Genomic DNA, 15,981 nt, shown 5'->3' with positions numbered 1-15,981 from the left:
CAGGATTCTGGCATAGGTGTTTCTCTGTTCCAGGTGGGCGAGTAACATACGCTGGGTGGATACGCGCATCCTCTATTGAGCAGTTTGAGGGCCAGGCTATAGGCACCCTCTGTGGATCCCTGTGGTGCAGGTAGACAATTGCTTTCACAAAGAAAACTGAGCTCCCAGTTGAAAGCAGGCGTCTACCCAACGTATGCCTCAATCATTTTTCACTCATTTGTTACTGATGTCATTTTCCTTTCTTCCAGCAGATGGCGACAGTGTACAAGGGAAAAAAAACAGGATTTCAAAAAAGCTTCCGCGCTTTAGTTAAAAGTCAAAGTCATCCTAATAGACGTTTCAGTTTACTCACACGCACCTATAAATTACAGAATAGAAACTAAACTGACACGCCCGATGGCGCAGATTTATCAACACTTGGGTTAAATATCGGGACTCTATATAAAAATACATAACTTCTACCTTCTACTGATCATATTCAAGTACACGCGTCTGTTATAATCTCAGATTACTTGTTAAATTACTTTTGTGGTAAAACAAGACGATTAAACGACAGTTTTGACGATAAAGGTTTAGCCGTAATGTTGGTTTATAAAATCCATTGTCTAAATTGTCTTTTGCGTTTGTTGGAGTCGTTTATTTGTCTTGAAGTTATTTTAAACTGCTCCTCTTTGTTTGTGGTTCTGCAGAATCAGCAGCTAATTGCTTCGAGGTGGAATCAATTTTACTGTTTGTCCAAATGTGTTGAATAAAACTTACCAGATTTGGAGATATCGCTCTGAAGATGTTTCAAAATCCGGGTTGCCAACAAATATCCGCGTTGCACTCTCCTCTCAAATGGAAATCCACGCGAATTGAAGACAAAACTAATTGACGCTAATGAGAGACGGACGGTGGTCGGACTATTCATTCATTCATGCATTCATTCGTCCATAATTTGATGCAAAATGAAGACTTCTCAATGGAAACTACTATATTTAAACAGTCTGCACCTCTGGGTAGAATGTGGGGTTTGTGTCGCTGAGGCCAGTCCAGTCCTACAGGTGCCAGGTTTTCCATCCTACCACGTGGTAGGACGGAAAACCCTGCTGGATTCTGGACGGGATTCCCCACAGTAAAGGAAAGATTTCTTTAAAAAGTAGGATTTCTTGATACGTTGTGAATTAATACTACTGGATTGGGGATTTATAAAACACCAAATGGACATGTTCTTTAAAAAAGGTTAATTGTTGTTCATTTTACCTCATCATAGGCTTTCTTATGGAAAAAAAATCCACAACATAATACAATAAATTAATGAAATTATTGCTGTCCAAGTCAGATGAATGGTTGTGTTCATTCTATAGTCGTATTACAAATATCTATACCTCTCCTTTGATTCACTAATAACACATCAAAAGGGTACAGCTCATATTTTTAATTAAAATTTCAGTTTCAGTCACTATTTGTGTGTAGTGTATTTTCCCATCACCTCAACTCAATAATAATCTGCCAATGTCCGTTTAAAAGTAATCAGATAGTCAATTATTGAATTTAATGCCCAAGTTAACCTACAGTATAGGAAGAGGTTTAAATGTAAAGCTATAGGATAGTTTATTGCTTTAGCCAGTGTAAAATCAAGTCACATATTATTTAGAGATCTTCTCACAGCACATTTTGTGCATTTATTTATTTATTCATTTATTTCCAAAAATGACAACTTGAAAAGGAAGCCTTGAAAAGGTGAAGAGCTCATAGCCGGCAAATATTTCCAAATACTGATGTATAACTCATAACCACAATTGACATGTGAGCAATATGGTTTACTGGTTTAAGCCTGTGGGTCTGTTCAGTGCTCATCCTTTGGTAGTCCTTCCACAAACTACCGCGTTCACTTTTTAACTGCTTTGCAGTCCCTGAAATGGCTTTGAAGCACCAAGCAGAAATATGCACAATGCCTATAGAAAAAAAAATAAAAATAAAAACAGCAGGCAAGTCTTGTTTTTGCACTCATTAAGTTTTTCAGCAACAACTGGTTTTGACATGAACAGTGCAAATGCACAATAGCACAACAGACACCATTAAGGATACGCACTAGTTTTTGAAATTCAACATAGCAGATTTTCAACAATTTGCATGTTTCATTTCTTCTTTTTTTTTCCTCTTTTGCTAAACATAAATATGTATGCCGTCCAACAACTCATCAGTGTCCAGCGAACAAGTTTTCATTAACGGTGGGGGGCGCTGAAAAGAGAAGCATCGGGAAATCTAACCTTGTTCATTTATCCAAACTGGTTTGAAACGTCTTTAAGGTCAACACAAGTGATGAAGCAGGCTGCCGCAGCATTACTCCCGTCATGGCCATCAGCTGTGTGTTCTTCATAATCATCAGTTCAAGCAGCTGTACTGGATTTTTTTTTAGTTTTCTTTTTAAAAACTGACTGAAAAATGCCATCTGGGTGAATTTTATCCACAGCGTGGGTGCGTGTCGATGTAACCATTTTTGCTTCCTCTTGATATGCATATTAGTATTCAGAGATAACATAAAACCTGAGAAACATATGTTAACGCACAGACAACACGTTGCAGTTCACCCCGCCAACCACTAGGCGGCGGCTTCACACGCTCAACCAGTGTTTTCAAACTTGTTCTTCTAACAGGTTAAAACAAACGTCACACTGACAACAGACAGGAGAGATAACATACTCAGATGGCTTAAATTAATCAGCAGAGGTCCATCTTCATATGTACATTTTTTTCTCTGTCAAGTAAACATATGCTTGTGGCAGAGTAAAGGTTTTAATCTGGCGATTATGTCCTTTTTTTAAATTTGGTTTTTAAAATTGTTTTCAATTCAAAACTGGGTTGTTGTTTTAATTTGCACGCGCTTCACCTTGTGCCGGCCTCTCATGGCGGTGATGCTTCTTTTGCATTCTTTACCAGAAACATGACCTCATGCGAGGCATTTGAAATCTGCACATTAATGCTCAAATGCAAACACCAATCATCTTCTGACCTTTCCACTATCGCACCCTCAACCCTTAATCATCACACCACCAGCGAAACTTGTGTCTTTCCACCATTTCTGTCGCTCTCACCCTCCCCGAACAGATTTAGTCAAGTCATTGGTCCCTGCCTTTCGACTCCCTTTTTCTTCATCGCCTCCCTTTCTCCCATACTCTCGCCACACCTGTTTACTTGATCTTCTTGTCGACTGTTGCAGCCGACAACTTGGACTTGCTTAAGTAGGCCTCAATGAAGAACTGGACAAAGAGCACAAAGTAGCTGAGGTACATGAGGGAGGACCACACAATGTTCTGCATGTGCGATGGACACTCCTGACCCTGCTGCATCCAGGAGTACACCAGGTAGTTGACCACGCAGCCCATAATCATCTGGGTGATCTGCGTCAGGGTGATGAACATCGCAAACTTGCGCGACAGCTTGAAGCCCGCTGCTCGCAAGGCGTAGTAAGAGTACATGACGGCGTGCACCAAGTAGTTCATGGTCATGAACCAGCCGCCGCCAGCCACCATGTCTTTGTAGGAGTACCAGGAGTAGAGCAGCACGGTGATGTGGTGGTACCAGTGGAGGAAGATGAGCTTCTGCTTCCTCAGGACGATGAAGAGAGTGTCACCTGTGAGCATGACAGGATCGATCAAGAGATTATAAAGGTGGGGGAAGAAGGGAGGGAGAAGAAAACATGAAATAAACTAGGTGACGACAGCAGCTACGCTAAGCACATGACAACCAGTATGACATCTGGCATATTATGGTCTGGAATAAAATTACTAAAAGTCTTGACTTACCCAGTTCTGGTGCTTTACTAAGTACGAAGGCATATGCCCAGAACTTGCTGACAGGCCCGTTGTAAAAACTCTGGTCACATACAGACTGTTTCAGCCCTTTAGTCATCAGGATGTAAGTCATGTAGCTCCCAGTACGGATGGCACCAAAGATACTGGAAGGACACAGCGACATAAGGTGCTTTTTTTGTTTCAAGGATTTCAAGCACCCCGAGAATAGCAGTTTATCTAGGTTTTCCTCCGCTTAATTTTGCCTTTTGGACCACGGAGAATTGCTGGAAGGTTTATGGGAAAGTTCTGCTCTCTCACCTGAATACAGCGAGCGTGAGGGACCAGAGCACCAGCGGCTTCCTTAGCTCAAACTTCTCCCTTTGCTTCATGACATGGCGCCCTCCGAGGATAAAGGCCACGTAGAGCGCAGCGAAGAGGAAGGACTTCTTCCTGGAGACACAATAAATCAAAGACATTCTGACAACAGTCTGAATATCAATGAATATGGTATTTCCTGATCAATGAAGCTACACGCCGACTCTTTAAATGCCTTTGAAAGCCAGTTTTTTATTCTACAGCATGTTATATGGACAGGAGACTGGATTTCCTGGCCAGTTTGCCTGCAGATTGAGGAGGCCTCCGTCACAAATGCACCTGTTCATCTCTGGAGCGGAGCGGAGCAGCAATCTGCTTCTGGGACAGACCTCACCCACACCACGATGCTGTCACTGCTAATACAAACACTCAGCAAAATGGCAGCCACTGAACAGTCCCAAGTGCGTCTGGTGGAAGGCTGCAGTGTGTGGTCACTCCCTCCACCCCCACCCCCCCTTCGGTGGAGGCTCAAGTCTGGTCCATGTAGTTAAAACGTTAGACCCGATGCTTGTGCAAAAATCCCACACACTAAACTGTTTATTTTTCTTAACTTCATTATCTAATCTGATTTCATAAACGATGCCTAACGAATGAGAAACACCTGAAGCAATTCCATCTGGCCCAGCCTGAATGTTCCCAGTCCTCAACACAATTCCAAAGCGGTATACTGATAGACTGGAACCAGCCAGATTTTGTGGCATTCTGCCTAAAACTGGAGCTTTACGTGCCAAAATGTAATGTCTGGGCTATTGGACGGAGCCCAGAGTCGTTAACAGCATTAACAAAAATAATGAGGACATTAGATCCAGGAAGGCTGACAAATACATGCATGCATGGATGGATGGATGGATGGATGGACGGACGGATGGACGGACAGACTTGCTAGGGGACTTCGCTATTAACTGGCCCAGAGGAATAAAATCAGACTAGTCCTCAGAGGAGAGTGCAGGTGCACAAGGATGAGGCTTTCTGGGACCAGTAGCCCTTGGACTGATGTTGCATAAGTCATGTTGCCCTGTAGTGACATTGTTTGTTATAATGTGCTGATCATTTACAGGGAGAAAAAGCTAGAATAGAAATCAAAGTTGGTTTTGATAAGGTTTAATTGGGCCGGTTACTGGCCATGAAGCGCTGCACAATCTATCCTCAAGACATTGTGAAGGTCAAAATGACTCGGAATGGTCGTAGTACATTTTAATATCATTGAATAACAACTTTATAGTGAACTTCATCGGGTTAAATTGGTAGCTTAACGTAATTGATGGAATTATACACCGGCAATAAATCCAGTGGTGTTTTGCTTCTTGCAAAAAGACTGACAAAATGATGAAGGATACCTCTATAGGATGAAGGACATAACCGTGAGAGCAAAGTCAAAAGGAGGTGCTTTCACAGAATGATAACAGGGTTAGACTGCAGAATGACATCACCGTTTCTCGACCATACAAGTAGGAGGGGAGAACAAAGCAACCCACAATCCACAGAGGCCAACATGCTGCAGAGCCTGGGAGGAACAGAGAGGCACAACAATCTCTGCACTCCCCTTCACTGTGTTGCTGTCCGAGCTTCAAGGTCAAAGGTCAGAGCATCATTGAACGGTCCAGGATGTATACCAAGTCCTATAATTCAACACGCATCTTCAAAAGCCCCTTAGACACGAGGCCAATACATTTCATTTCATTTACTCTCGTATGATTGTATTGCTGGATAGAAGCTCAGCAAAAAAGTAAACGTCAAATGTTGAGAGCCACAACATAAATGGACTACTTCTCAGCACTTGGGATTATCCTACAATATAATTACCGGTACTTGTGTGAAGACACTAAGCAAACGTGAACAGGTTTATTACCTAATCTCCATTTCTGTCATTTAACATCACGTCATTTAAACATTTAACGTAGTTAAAAGATAAGAGTTATTCAAATATGTCAGTGTTATCGGCCGAGCCAAGGACAACGACATTTAGAGGGCAGTTTTAGTATGTGCGAGTCCATTCTGCCCAAGTAAGATGGCCCATTGCAGCCTATTAGAAGATGAATTATCCTGCTGGCAAGGAAGAAAAAGCAACCCAAGGACATGGTCAAGCCATAACTTCATTCAAAGGAAATCTGGAAGATGTCAGGATGAATTCTCATCATCTCTCCACTCAGTGGTGTCGCCTTAGCTTAACTCTGAAGCCTAACGATTAGATTTGTCTAATAGCCTAATAAACCTGCATTATTAATAAGGCAAAGGCAAATAGTTCTATCTATGGGGACCACACTTGTATAGCAATATTATATTATTGACAATAATTTTGTTTGAGATTTCACAAACTTCAGAACTTGTGATAAATATATCTTGTAAAATATCTCTGGTTGATTAAAACTAACAATAAAGATGTTGATGTATTAATGATAAATACCAGATATCCACATAGAAACAAATAGAATTTGGGAAAAGTAAATCCAAATGTCACACAGATTAGCATAAACCCCGGCAGTATGTCTGCATGAGACACTAATAGACGGGTGTGGAGGAGGGGTGACTCTTGCCTAAGTGGGTCAAGGCAGCACAAATGAGAAACTACAATGTCAGATCTCATCATGGATCAGTATGGAGCAGCTCCAGAGTCAGCACCAGCCTCTTGCTTACTATAGAACAAGCTGCTGGAAACCAGCTGTTCTCCTCCCACTGGGGATTCCAGCATGTATCCGAAAGATGTGTGCCGCTTCAAGGATTGCTGAATACAAAGTAGTGGTAAATGGTAGCAGGACACAGGTGTTCAGCTAAGTAAGGCACCTCTGGAACATCTCCCTGTCCCAGTTTGTGCTCTTCCCTTGCACGTCGATGCGCAGTCAACACGACTGAACTAGCACTATACAGGCTAGCGCCCATTCTAGCCCATGTTGTACGCCAGTACGTGACAGCAGGATCCCTCCCCCATTTGCCGTGTTGTGTAAAGCTGGATGACATCCTGCTGAGGAACCCAGGTCCGCATTAGCTGGTCTTTCCTCCCATCAGTCTGCAGTCTTAGGGTGAGTCTGCACACCGGCACACACAATAAGGTCCTGTGTCTATGTAAAGCCCGGCTGGACAGAGTCTGCTGGATTATTAAGGCTAACCTGTTATGGACAGTAAGCCAATAAATAAGACTAAGACCCAACCATAATCTGTCATTCTGGAAGCATCCAGATGTAATCCACCCACAGAGCCACCGGCCAGCCTCATGGTGTGCATTTTGGGATTTCAGCATTCTGGAACTCTCTCTTAAAGGGGATGAAATGGGAAAAGCAATAATTATGTTGATTGCGACAATAAGGCTGTATTACGGCCTCCATTAGTTGGGAAAAAGTAAGAGCACTAAAACATATTCAAGAAAAGCAATTTGAGATAAATAACACACACACAGAGCCAGTTGTGCTGAATGTTTTGTGCACTGGTGGAACTGCCGAAAACCACTTGAGACATACTTGGTTGGAATTTAGAGATTTTATCTTTTGTTTGCATCCAAGCCTTTCCTGGCAGCCTGATGGAAACCGAAAGTGAAATTGGAGCAGAGCCACACCCCAGGCAGACCCCAGAGCCCGGGAAGCCAGCCCACATCCTCATCTCCCGTCTGAGCAGTTGTGAGAGACAGCAGCCAACGGAGCCATCGTGCCATGTGCGGCAGCGGCCAAGAAGGCTCAGCGTCACCCTGCAGTGAGGGGAGAGGTCATAACGCTACCCCCAAACAGAAGACAAGGACAGTTTGGAGATTTAGAAAGTGATAATCACACTATGCTCTAAGGGGGCATACCGCAGCAGAATTAGCAGAGACACATCTTCATTATTAACTGAGGTGAGCTGACCTGAGGTCAGATCTGACTCACACCCCCTCACCCCATCACTTCCAGCTGGATTTCTACCAATGTGACTCCAAAGACTAGCCAGAGGATTTAGAGGACAAATCAAACAATTCATAAAGGGAATTGCATTTCCTTTTTTAATCTCAGTGGGTGACCTAAAACGAGACGATTAAAGCTTTAAAGGCCGTTTTGGGTCAGTGAAGGTGATAAAAGGGCTGTGGTAAGAAATCTCAGGTTTCTCCATTGGGGAAGAGAAGGACAAATCTATAGAAGTCTTTCTTTCTTTCTGTGTATGGACCAGTGAAAGTTAGAGGGATGCATCTCCCAGCCTGACCAGGAACGCAACAATAGCTCCAGCCAATTACCATCAAAGGTTACAGAGATTTACACGTGCGGAGCATGTAGGGTTGCAACGTCTTTCACAACAGAGCAAATAGTCTTTCCAGAACGCTGTACGGACATTAAGAGATCAGGCAAATAAAAATGTAACTGAACATGAACAGGCAGAATACGCAGACGCCTCATTGTTCATTCTCGCTGCATCATTAACAGTCTCAGCGGCACCATTTATTATCAGACCATAGCAGCAGAGCCGCCAGCGATCCATTACTGGTGTCTATTGCCACCCAAAAGGCTCTTAAAAAAATAAGATTAGAAGCTAGCAGCATGCTAATGATGATGGTGTGATTCAGCAAATTCAGACCCAGGGTACCGCCACGAATTTCACCTGAAACCAGAAGCTTTAATAAGGAGAAATATTAATCAGCGAGCGCCCTGACTGACCCTTCACTTACGATAATGATGTTTTCATTGATCCTGCTTTGGACCTTATTCGACATTACATGCACACACCAATCGACAACGCAATTACCGCCAAAGACACACACACACGTGCGCCATTACATGACGAGAGAAATGGCAAAAAGAGCAAATACATCCTCAATACTGAGGAAAGGAAAAATAGATCATCTGAGCTGTAAACTGAAGGACCTGGAATCTTAGCTAATGTCTACATTGACTATAGTGTGTTTTCTATAAAAAGCATATTGTAAATGTTGACTCTGACAGCCCAGTGCCGTCCCTGTGAAGCTCTTCCTCTGTGTATTTGCTTCTCAGTGGAAATTGGGTTTCCTATCGCCGCGGTGTGGTTTTGCCTCCGACAGAGAGGCCCCGGGCATTCGTTTTCTCATTAATTTTACTGGTTCGTCTGGCTTCCTGTCCAGCAGAGCCCTGTTGTGACTGAAGAGCCGTCCTCAAAGACTAAACATGACTCAGGCTTTATGTAAGAGTCGCCGGCGCCTCGTCTGAGGATAAACTGATGCGATGCTGTCCGGCGCCAGCAGTCAAACGGGGAAACCTTTTCTGTAGTTATACTAAAATTGTAACACTAAGCAGCCCAGTGAGCTATTTCTGTCCTGTTCTTAATCTCTGTTCGCTGAAGGATCTGCTGGCCGGAGCCCGTCAGGAGCCCAGTTTAGAAAAGTACCTGGTTTCACCTGTGCTTTGATTCTGGGAGCTCAGGGACCAGGTGTCAGAGGTCACCGGGGGGGCGGACAGCTAAACTGTTGTTACCTGCCTGCCTCACGCTTCTTCACTGCATCGCAAATGGATCTCCATCGTCTCTAAATAAAGAAACATTGAGAGGAGGCCGACATTAAGTTCTTGAGAGGTACCTTAATGTGGTCTAATGAGCCAGCTAAATCGTCTCCTTTACAAAGTTAAAAGGACCTAAAACTGTACTTGTGCCTTAAGGCTAAGGTCATCCAGCCCATGCAGACATGCACGACCACGTACGTCTGCAAAACCACAGCAGGATCGTGCATAAGTGAGAAAAAGATGCCACTTTACATTATTTCAGTCACACTGAGGCTGTTCAACGCACCGCTGGCTTTACCTGGCACAGTCAATAAGCTACTCAGAGGAAAACCACCAACATCTGTGTCTTCAGAGAGTGCACATCTGGATTAGAGTGGATGGACCCAAGACTGTATCTGATGACCTACAATCATAACATTTTAGAGTCAAGGTCATCTTCTCCATCGTACAACAACTTCAGCTTCTTCTCTCCCCGCCAGTTTGCTTTTTTAGTTAAATTCTTATAGAATACAAGATATAATGAAAAGATGGAAGCGACATTTTACTCTCCTTTATCTCGCTAACCTCCAGAAAAGTCCAGTCAAAGCAAGTAAATATGTGTTTATGAAAAGGGGAATCACCTGTACAATGATTTCATTATAAAGTCATAACTGCAGCTGCCGATAAAATATATACGCTCATCACATGTAGTGAACTGGAGCACTCCTGATTCAAAAGGACTGTAATAAAAACTGCTGAAAAAAGAAATGCTACGACTTCCTTGTGACAGTCATGCTGGTTGCTGGTCATCTGGTGGGGTCAGAGACAGACGGGCATTTCTCCCAAATGTCTTGGGGTCAGAACTGCTCTGAGATTCCGCAGGGCGGCGATAAGACCGGGCCTCACCCCAGGCAGCAATGTTACAGTCTGAATTTATGAAGCTCTGTCAGAGGCAGCCGACTACAGGTGATGGTGGGGGAACTTTAGAGGACGTAAATCCTCTCGTAGTGGCACTGATATATAAAAAGGAAATCATGCCGAAAATGATAATCCTGTAAATGTGTCTTTGTACTGTTGCCTCACTGTGTGTATGTTGGCAGATTAACAGAATAGATCTCTGGCATTGCATAAGGGCAATAAAATCCACTTTATCTGTCTGGTTCAGTGAATCAGGGGTCAGGAAGGGCTGAAATTAAGGGAACGGCAAAGTTCACAGGCCACACACAGCTAAACTGTACAGTGTGTTCAGGTATGTGTTCAGCTAAAATGCCCACAGGTTAGTGCCCATTGCTGCAATAAGTCCACAGAGCTGCAGAGAGAATGTGTGGATCTGCAGACCTTCCACGCCAGATGTCTGTTTGCTTTGTTCTCATGCAAAAGTTTTCACACAAAGACAAACTCTTAGTTGGAGATTAAGTGAGTCGGTTCAAATTAGGCTGACGTCTAAAACTCCTCAGAGGCTTTAGTCCACACTCTTTATTCTCCTCTGAGCTACTGACACTTTGCGCTTTTGCTGTCGTTTTCCCCCTTTATTATATATTCCCCTTCCTATTCAGAAGTTCCCAGAATATTAACAAACGGTCCTTCACGTCCCATTTCCTGGTGCTGCCTCCATTAGCCACGTGTGCTAGCCCTGTCTGACATCCTCCGCTACGAGAGGTGCAGACAGGAGCCGTTGGAATCAGCTACGCTGCGATTGGCCGCCGCTCTGTCAGCAGACATCAGAAGATGGACGCCATTGGTCAGTTGTCAGTACCAGGGTGAGGACAGCTCCTACACAGTGCACACATGCTCTGCCTTTCCATCAAAACCACCCCCAAACACACACACACACACACACACACAGAATTTCTAATTGCTCTGATGACGTTTAAATGCTCACTTCCGTACAAAAATATTATTTTAATTCGCCCCAATAGCAGCAGGAAGCCGAATTCCTCCTTCAACTGCATGTTGTTGGTTTGTTTTCTAGAGCTAAAACACCACTGAATGCTTAATGAAGCCTATGCTAACGTTATGCATGACTCATTTTATTTTGCTCGGAACCATCCCTTGCACGAGCTGGCCTGAGCCCAACAACCACCGCCGCCGTCACTTGAATTAGTGGGGTGGCTGGACTGGACCAGAACATGACCTACATATGAGACGCATCACAGCACAAAATCACACAGCTGTATTTACATGAACCCCAGTTGTGTCTGAAATATCCGTCTGGTGAGTTGTTGCGGTCGAAAGTCTTGGCCTGTGTAAACACTATCATATCTCTGGTCATCTTGGACACACACCCTCCTGAAAATGGTTCCTGAAGCACCACTAGAGTTAATCAGAGAGAGAAAGTTCATCAAGAAAGGCTTCTCTGTTGAAGATTTAGTTTCTAATTCTCAAATCTCAAAATAGATGTGGGGATTTCCTGCATGGTTTTAGGTTTTTTTGTCACTGCACATCTACATTTGCCCCCGCCCCCCCCTTTTTTTTTAATGTTAGGGTTCGTGCACCGTTTAATTCCCCTGAACTCTCAGAATATGCAGCCTGCTTTACAGAAGCAACTTAAAAAACACACCTGTATGGATGAGAAAACCCACAGTGTGACAGAGCGGTGTGGTTAGACAGACACTGCCCGGTTTAAGCTCTGCACGCTGCAGGGCCAAGGACACTGATGACCTTTAACTGCCAACACACCGCCGACGGGGGAATAAATCACAGGAAATCGAGGGCAAATCCGACGTAATGCAACTTTAAGGGGGGCGTGGGGTGGAACGGTGCACCAGGCCTTCGGAAAAGAGCTCGTTTAGGAAGCGCGGGCGGCAGTTTGCAGATGATGCCGGGGGTGCTGGAATAATGGGATATGGCGGGTTTAATCCCTGTGAGAAAGGCAGCTGCATGTGCACTCGATGGTGCGCTGCGAGGCTGGCGTCGAGGGGCCGGACGCGCGTCACACCGCGGCGGAACCTTACCAGTTCTCCTGCATCCATCGGATGGCTTCGTCCTCGTTGAACTGTCTCTCGAATTCGTACTCCTGCAGGGCCAGCACCGACATGCTCGCTGAGGATGGGGTGGCCGGGTTCCGTTCGCGCTGCTCGGACAAGACGATTCTCGGCTGCGGGGGGGTTGTGTGTTTAGTCGGTTTCCGCGCAGATTTGAACTGGCATCGCTCGGCTCGCTGTCAGACCCGGTCGGCTGTGCGCGCACTGCTCGCCAGTGGCGGAACCTTCATCCTCTGCCGGCTGCGCCTACGCCCTCTTCCTCAGACGGGTGGAATCTGGGTCCCAACGCCGGGCGGGTTACGGCCACTGTACTCTATCACCTGGTCATCAAACAGGAAGTAAGGAAATATGAATTTAACCTCTTCATATGTAATTTTAATGCTTGTGATGTAATCGTTCCTATATCCTGTCTTAAGGGTATTATGGGATGTGGACAAGGTGAAGACAATCATCTCAGGCGCCCCCCTGCTGGGCGACTTCAGCATGACATCAAGCTCCCCTCTCCCAATAAGGGCCGTTTAGACACACCCTTAATAAAAATAACTCTAAATAACCCATTAAAAAATGATTTTTGTCCTCATACATGATTATCTGATGTAGGTTTTTATCCTGCTTTCTGGTTCCTGAGTTTGAATTTATAATAAGGTATGTGATATGGTGCAATCACCTCACCATCCAGAAATAAATATGGCAGTCTCTCATATCACTGTTGAAAATTGTACAGTCAGCAACTCTGAAGCACTGTGTTTGCTGAAAGTTGTGTCATCAGGATCCAGACCACGTTATTAGTTGATTTCTAAATAGGCCAAAAGGGCAGATCTTACAAAACTACCACATTATGCAACTAATTGCATATCATGCATCACACAGCTGATGCCTCATGCAGCTAATGCAGCACTGCTGGACACCTGTGCAATGATTCATGCATGTTTAAATGTATTAAATAGCAAATTTTAGATATGCCGGGGAAGCCATTTCTCAACCCACTGCCTGATTGCATTTCCAGGGATTAGGTGGCCTTCCTTCGGTGCTGAATCACCACCAAACTGAAAACATAAAGGAGTAATAATGTCATGTTTCGAAGCATAAACTATGACAAAGGCCACTTTAAACTGTTTAGCAACTGGTACTATTGAGATGCCCAAAAATTGTGCTTATGTTCCAAAAGTTTACAGAATGTCGCTGGAAGGTGAGTTCAGAGCGACTCTGCATCAACTAAATTGAACCATAAAGGAAAGAAAACAACAAAGTAAGAAAGATTTGTGTTCAGACGAGGTCAGAACAGCAACTCTGCAGTCACTTAAAGAGAACAGTCTGACATTATGTGGCTCAACGCCTGCCCGTATGTCCCTGCGCCCATTCTTCGCTCTTGTTTGGGTTAGGGTTAGATACATCACAGTGTATCAGGGCATTGCTGGCTGGTTCTAATCATTTGACCTTGAGTGACTGTTAGGTTCAAACAACCTGAAACACGAGAAAAACAAATGAGGCAAAGACAACAGTTTGGAATTTACTTGCAAGGAGAACGGAGAGATGTGCTCAGTTACAGATCTCCAACACGTTCTGACGCACACCTCCCGCCATCCTTCTTTTATTGAAATTAGGAGGTTCCTCGTTACAGAAGTCAAATGTGTCTAAGGGAGGGGGAAAACACAAGATAGCAGGTCTCAAACAGAGCAAGAGACTGTAAATCATAATGGTGAGATTATACGTAGGCCTTCACTGATTTGATTAGCTTAGCTCACAAACAGCACATTCTTCTATATCAGACAGATTAAGAGAACATCTCCTGGGTCAGGCTCTGCAGCTCTGTCTCCAGTCAAGGCCACTTCTCCAACAGCCGCCGCATTTCTGTCGCCCTTGACCAGAGAAGTTCGAGTTGACATATCAAGCATCATGAACATTAAGCATTAGCAAATAATAAGAAACATTAAGTAATGAGAGACAATATAACAAGAATAAGGAATATAACAAGGTGAAAGCAAATAAGAGATAACTTTAATATAATGGATCTAACAGTGACCTCTCACCTGGTTGTCTGAACAAATCATCTTCATGTCCCAAATGGAGCGTGTGCTGCTGGGGGCCACTGTACCCACATCAGCTGAGGTATATGTGATTATTCACATGTAATTATTCTGCAGCTTTTCCCAGGACCAGACTTCATTCTACGAGATATCTGCCTCTCTCCAGAATCAGCACTTCACAGTACACCTTGTTACTGCCGTTCCTGAGGCAAAACCACAGCTGTCTTTGGTTTTTTAAAGCATCTTTTCTCAGCCCATCTGCTGCACCAAGTTGTGTGTCGTGTGTGTGTGTGTGTGTGTGTGTGGTGTGTGTGCGCGTTTGAGTGGTTCTTAACTATACTCATCTGGTCAGAGGTGGTGCAGGGGATTAGCACAGCCGCATCACAGCGAGGAGGTTCTGGGCTCACTTCAGAAACTGTCATTTTCAGGTCACCTGGGTGGGTTTATTCCAGAGTTACTCCTAACACGTCTGGGGTGTATATCTGCCTCTCCCCTCGTGATTGGGGGAGACTAAATAACGGCATGAGGATTTTTAATGACATCAAAACAGAGTCTTTTTCTGTCTCTGTTCGGGAAAAAATATATAATTGTGAGGAAAAATAGATTTTGTACAGTGATATTTTAAATTGTGACATTATTCACGGTGATCATCACAATATGTTATTCTACCGAAATAATCCTTAAAAATAACGCAATCTTCATCTTTATGTGCACCGCCACGCTGCCACCTAGTGGTTCGTTTGTGGCATTGAACCTAGTAGATCTATTTTCATTTTGCACAAAAAAACATCAGAGGTCTCCAAAACAAATTGGATTCATAATGTATGGCTTACATTACACACTGTTTATATCATGCAGTAGCCACTGGGTGAACTCTTGCAGTAAATCTATTCTGTAATATCTTCCAGCCCCAAGCGTGACATTGTCAGTGAGATGAGGAATTGGTGATATGATGTGTGAGTGGCCAAGGTGAATGTATTGTTTTACCCAAAAGGGCACCAGCTGCAGTCAGAGCTGTGGCGTGGAAAGTGGAAACCTGACCTATTGGTTTAGATCGGATAAAAACATATCCCTTCTGACCTTTCCGCTTCATTACCTGCCATGATACCTCATAAACTGAGGAGAATACAGTGCTGGGGTTATGTCACAGAGCTATGACAGAACTGCAGCATTCTGTTTGTTTTTTAACGGCTGAAAAGTCTCCCAGTTTCTGGCTGAATCTATGTTTTCGTTTCAACGCCAATCTAGAGGCAGAGCGAATCCACACAGGATGTTTCATACAATGTAGGTAAATGTTTAACCTCATGTTTTAATGGAAAAACAAATCAAGAAGTCACAAAATATCAGCCTGCAAGCTATGCTATTTTATGATTCCATCAGCAACTAAATTAAATCTAAAGTTGGGTTAATAATTTAA

The 15,981-nt window shown here is 43.9% G+C and overlaps 1 protein-coding gene and 1 long non-coding RNA gene across 2 annotated transcripts; both read right to left on the bottom strand.

The window, feature by feature from the left end:
• Positions 1–1,638: 1,638 nt before the first annotated feature.
• On the bottom strand, positions 1,639–12,868 carry elovl6 (ELOVL fatty acid elongase 6). Its single transcript, XM_057042330.1, has 4 exons — positions 12,508–12,868; positions 4,095–4,226; positions 3,789–3,940; positions 1,639–3,616 (listed from the first exon to the last, which is right to left on the bottom strand). The coding sequence occupies exons 1-4, from the start codon at positions 12,588–12,590 to the stop codon at positions 3,174–3,176; spliced, it is 810 nt and encodes a 269-aa protein (XP_056898310.1). The 5' UTR covers positions 12,591–12,868; the 3' UTR covers positions 1,639–3,173.
• A 1,171-nt stretch (positions 12,869–14,039) lies between these two features.
• On the bottom strand, positions 14,040–15,485 carry LOC130530827 (uncharacterized). Its single transcript, XR_008951931.1, has 2 exons — positions 14,568–15,485; positions 14,040–14,396 (listed from the first exon to the last, which is right to left on the bottom strand). It is a non-coding gene; the product is annotated as an uncharacterized LOC130530827 (long non-coding RNA).
• Between the last annotated feature and the right edge of the window lie 496 nt (positions 15,486–15,981).

The sequence above is a fragment of the Takifugu flavidus genome, chromosome 9 (genome assembly GCF_003711565.1).
Source record: "Takifugu flavidus isolate HTHZ2018 chromosome 9, ASM371156v2, whole genome shotgun sequence".
NCBI classification, from domain to species: domain Eukaryota; kingdom Metazoa; phylum Chordata; class Actinopteri; order Tetraodontiformes; family Tetraodontidae; genus Takifugu; species Takifugu flavidus.
Note: the sequence above shows the minus strand (reverse complement) of the source record. Positions and strands in the feature narration are given on the sequence as shown.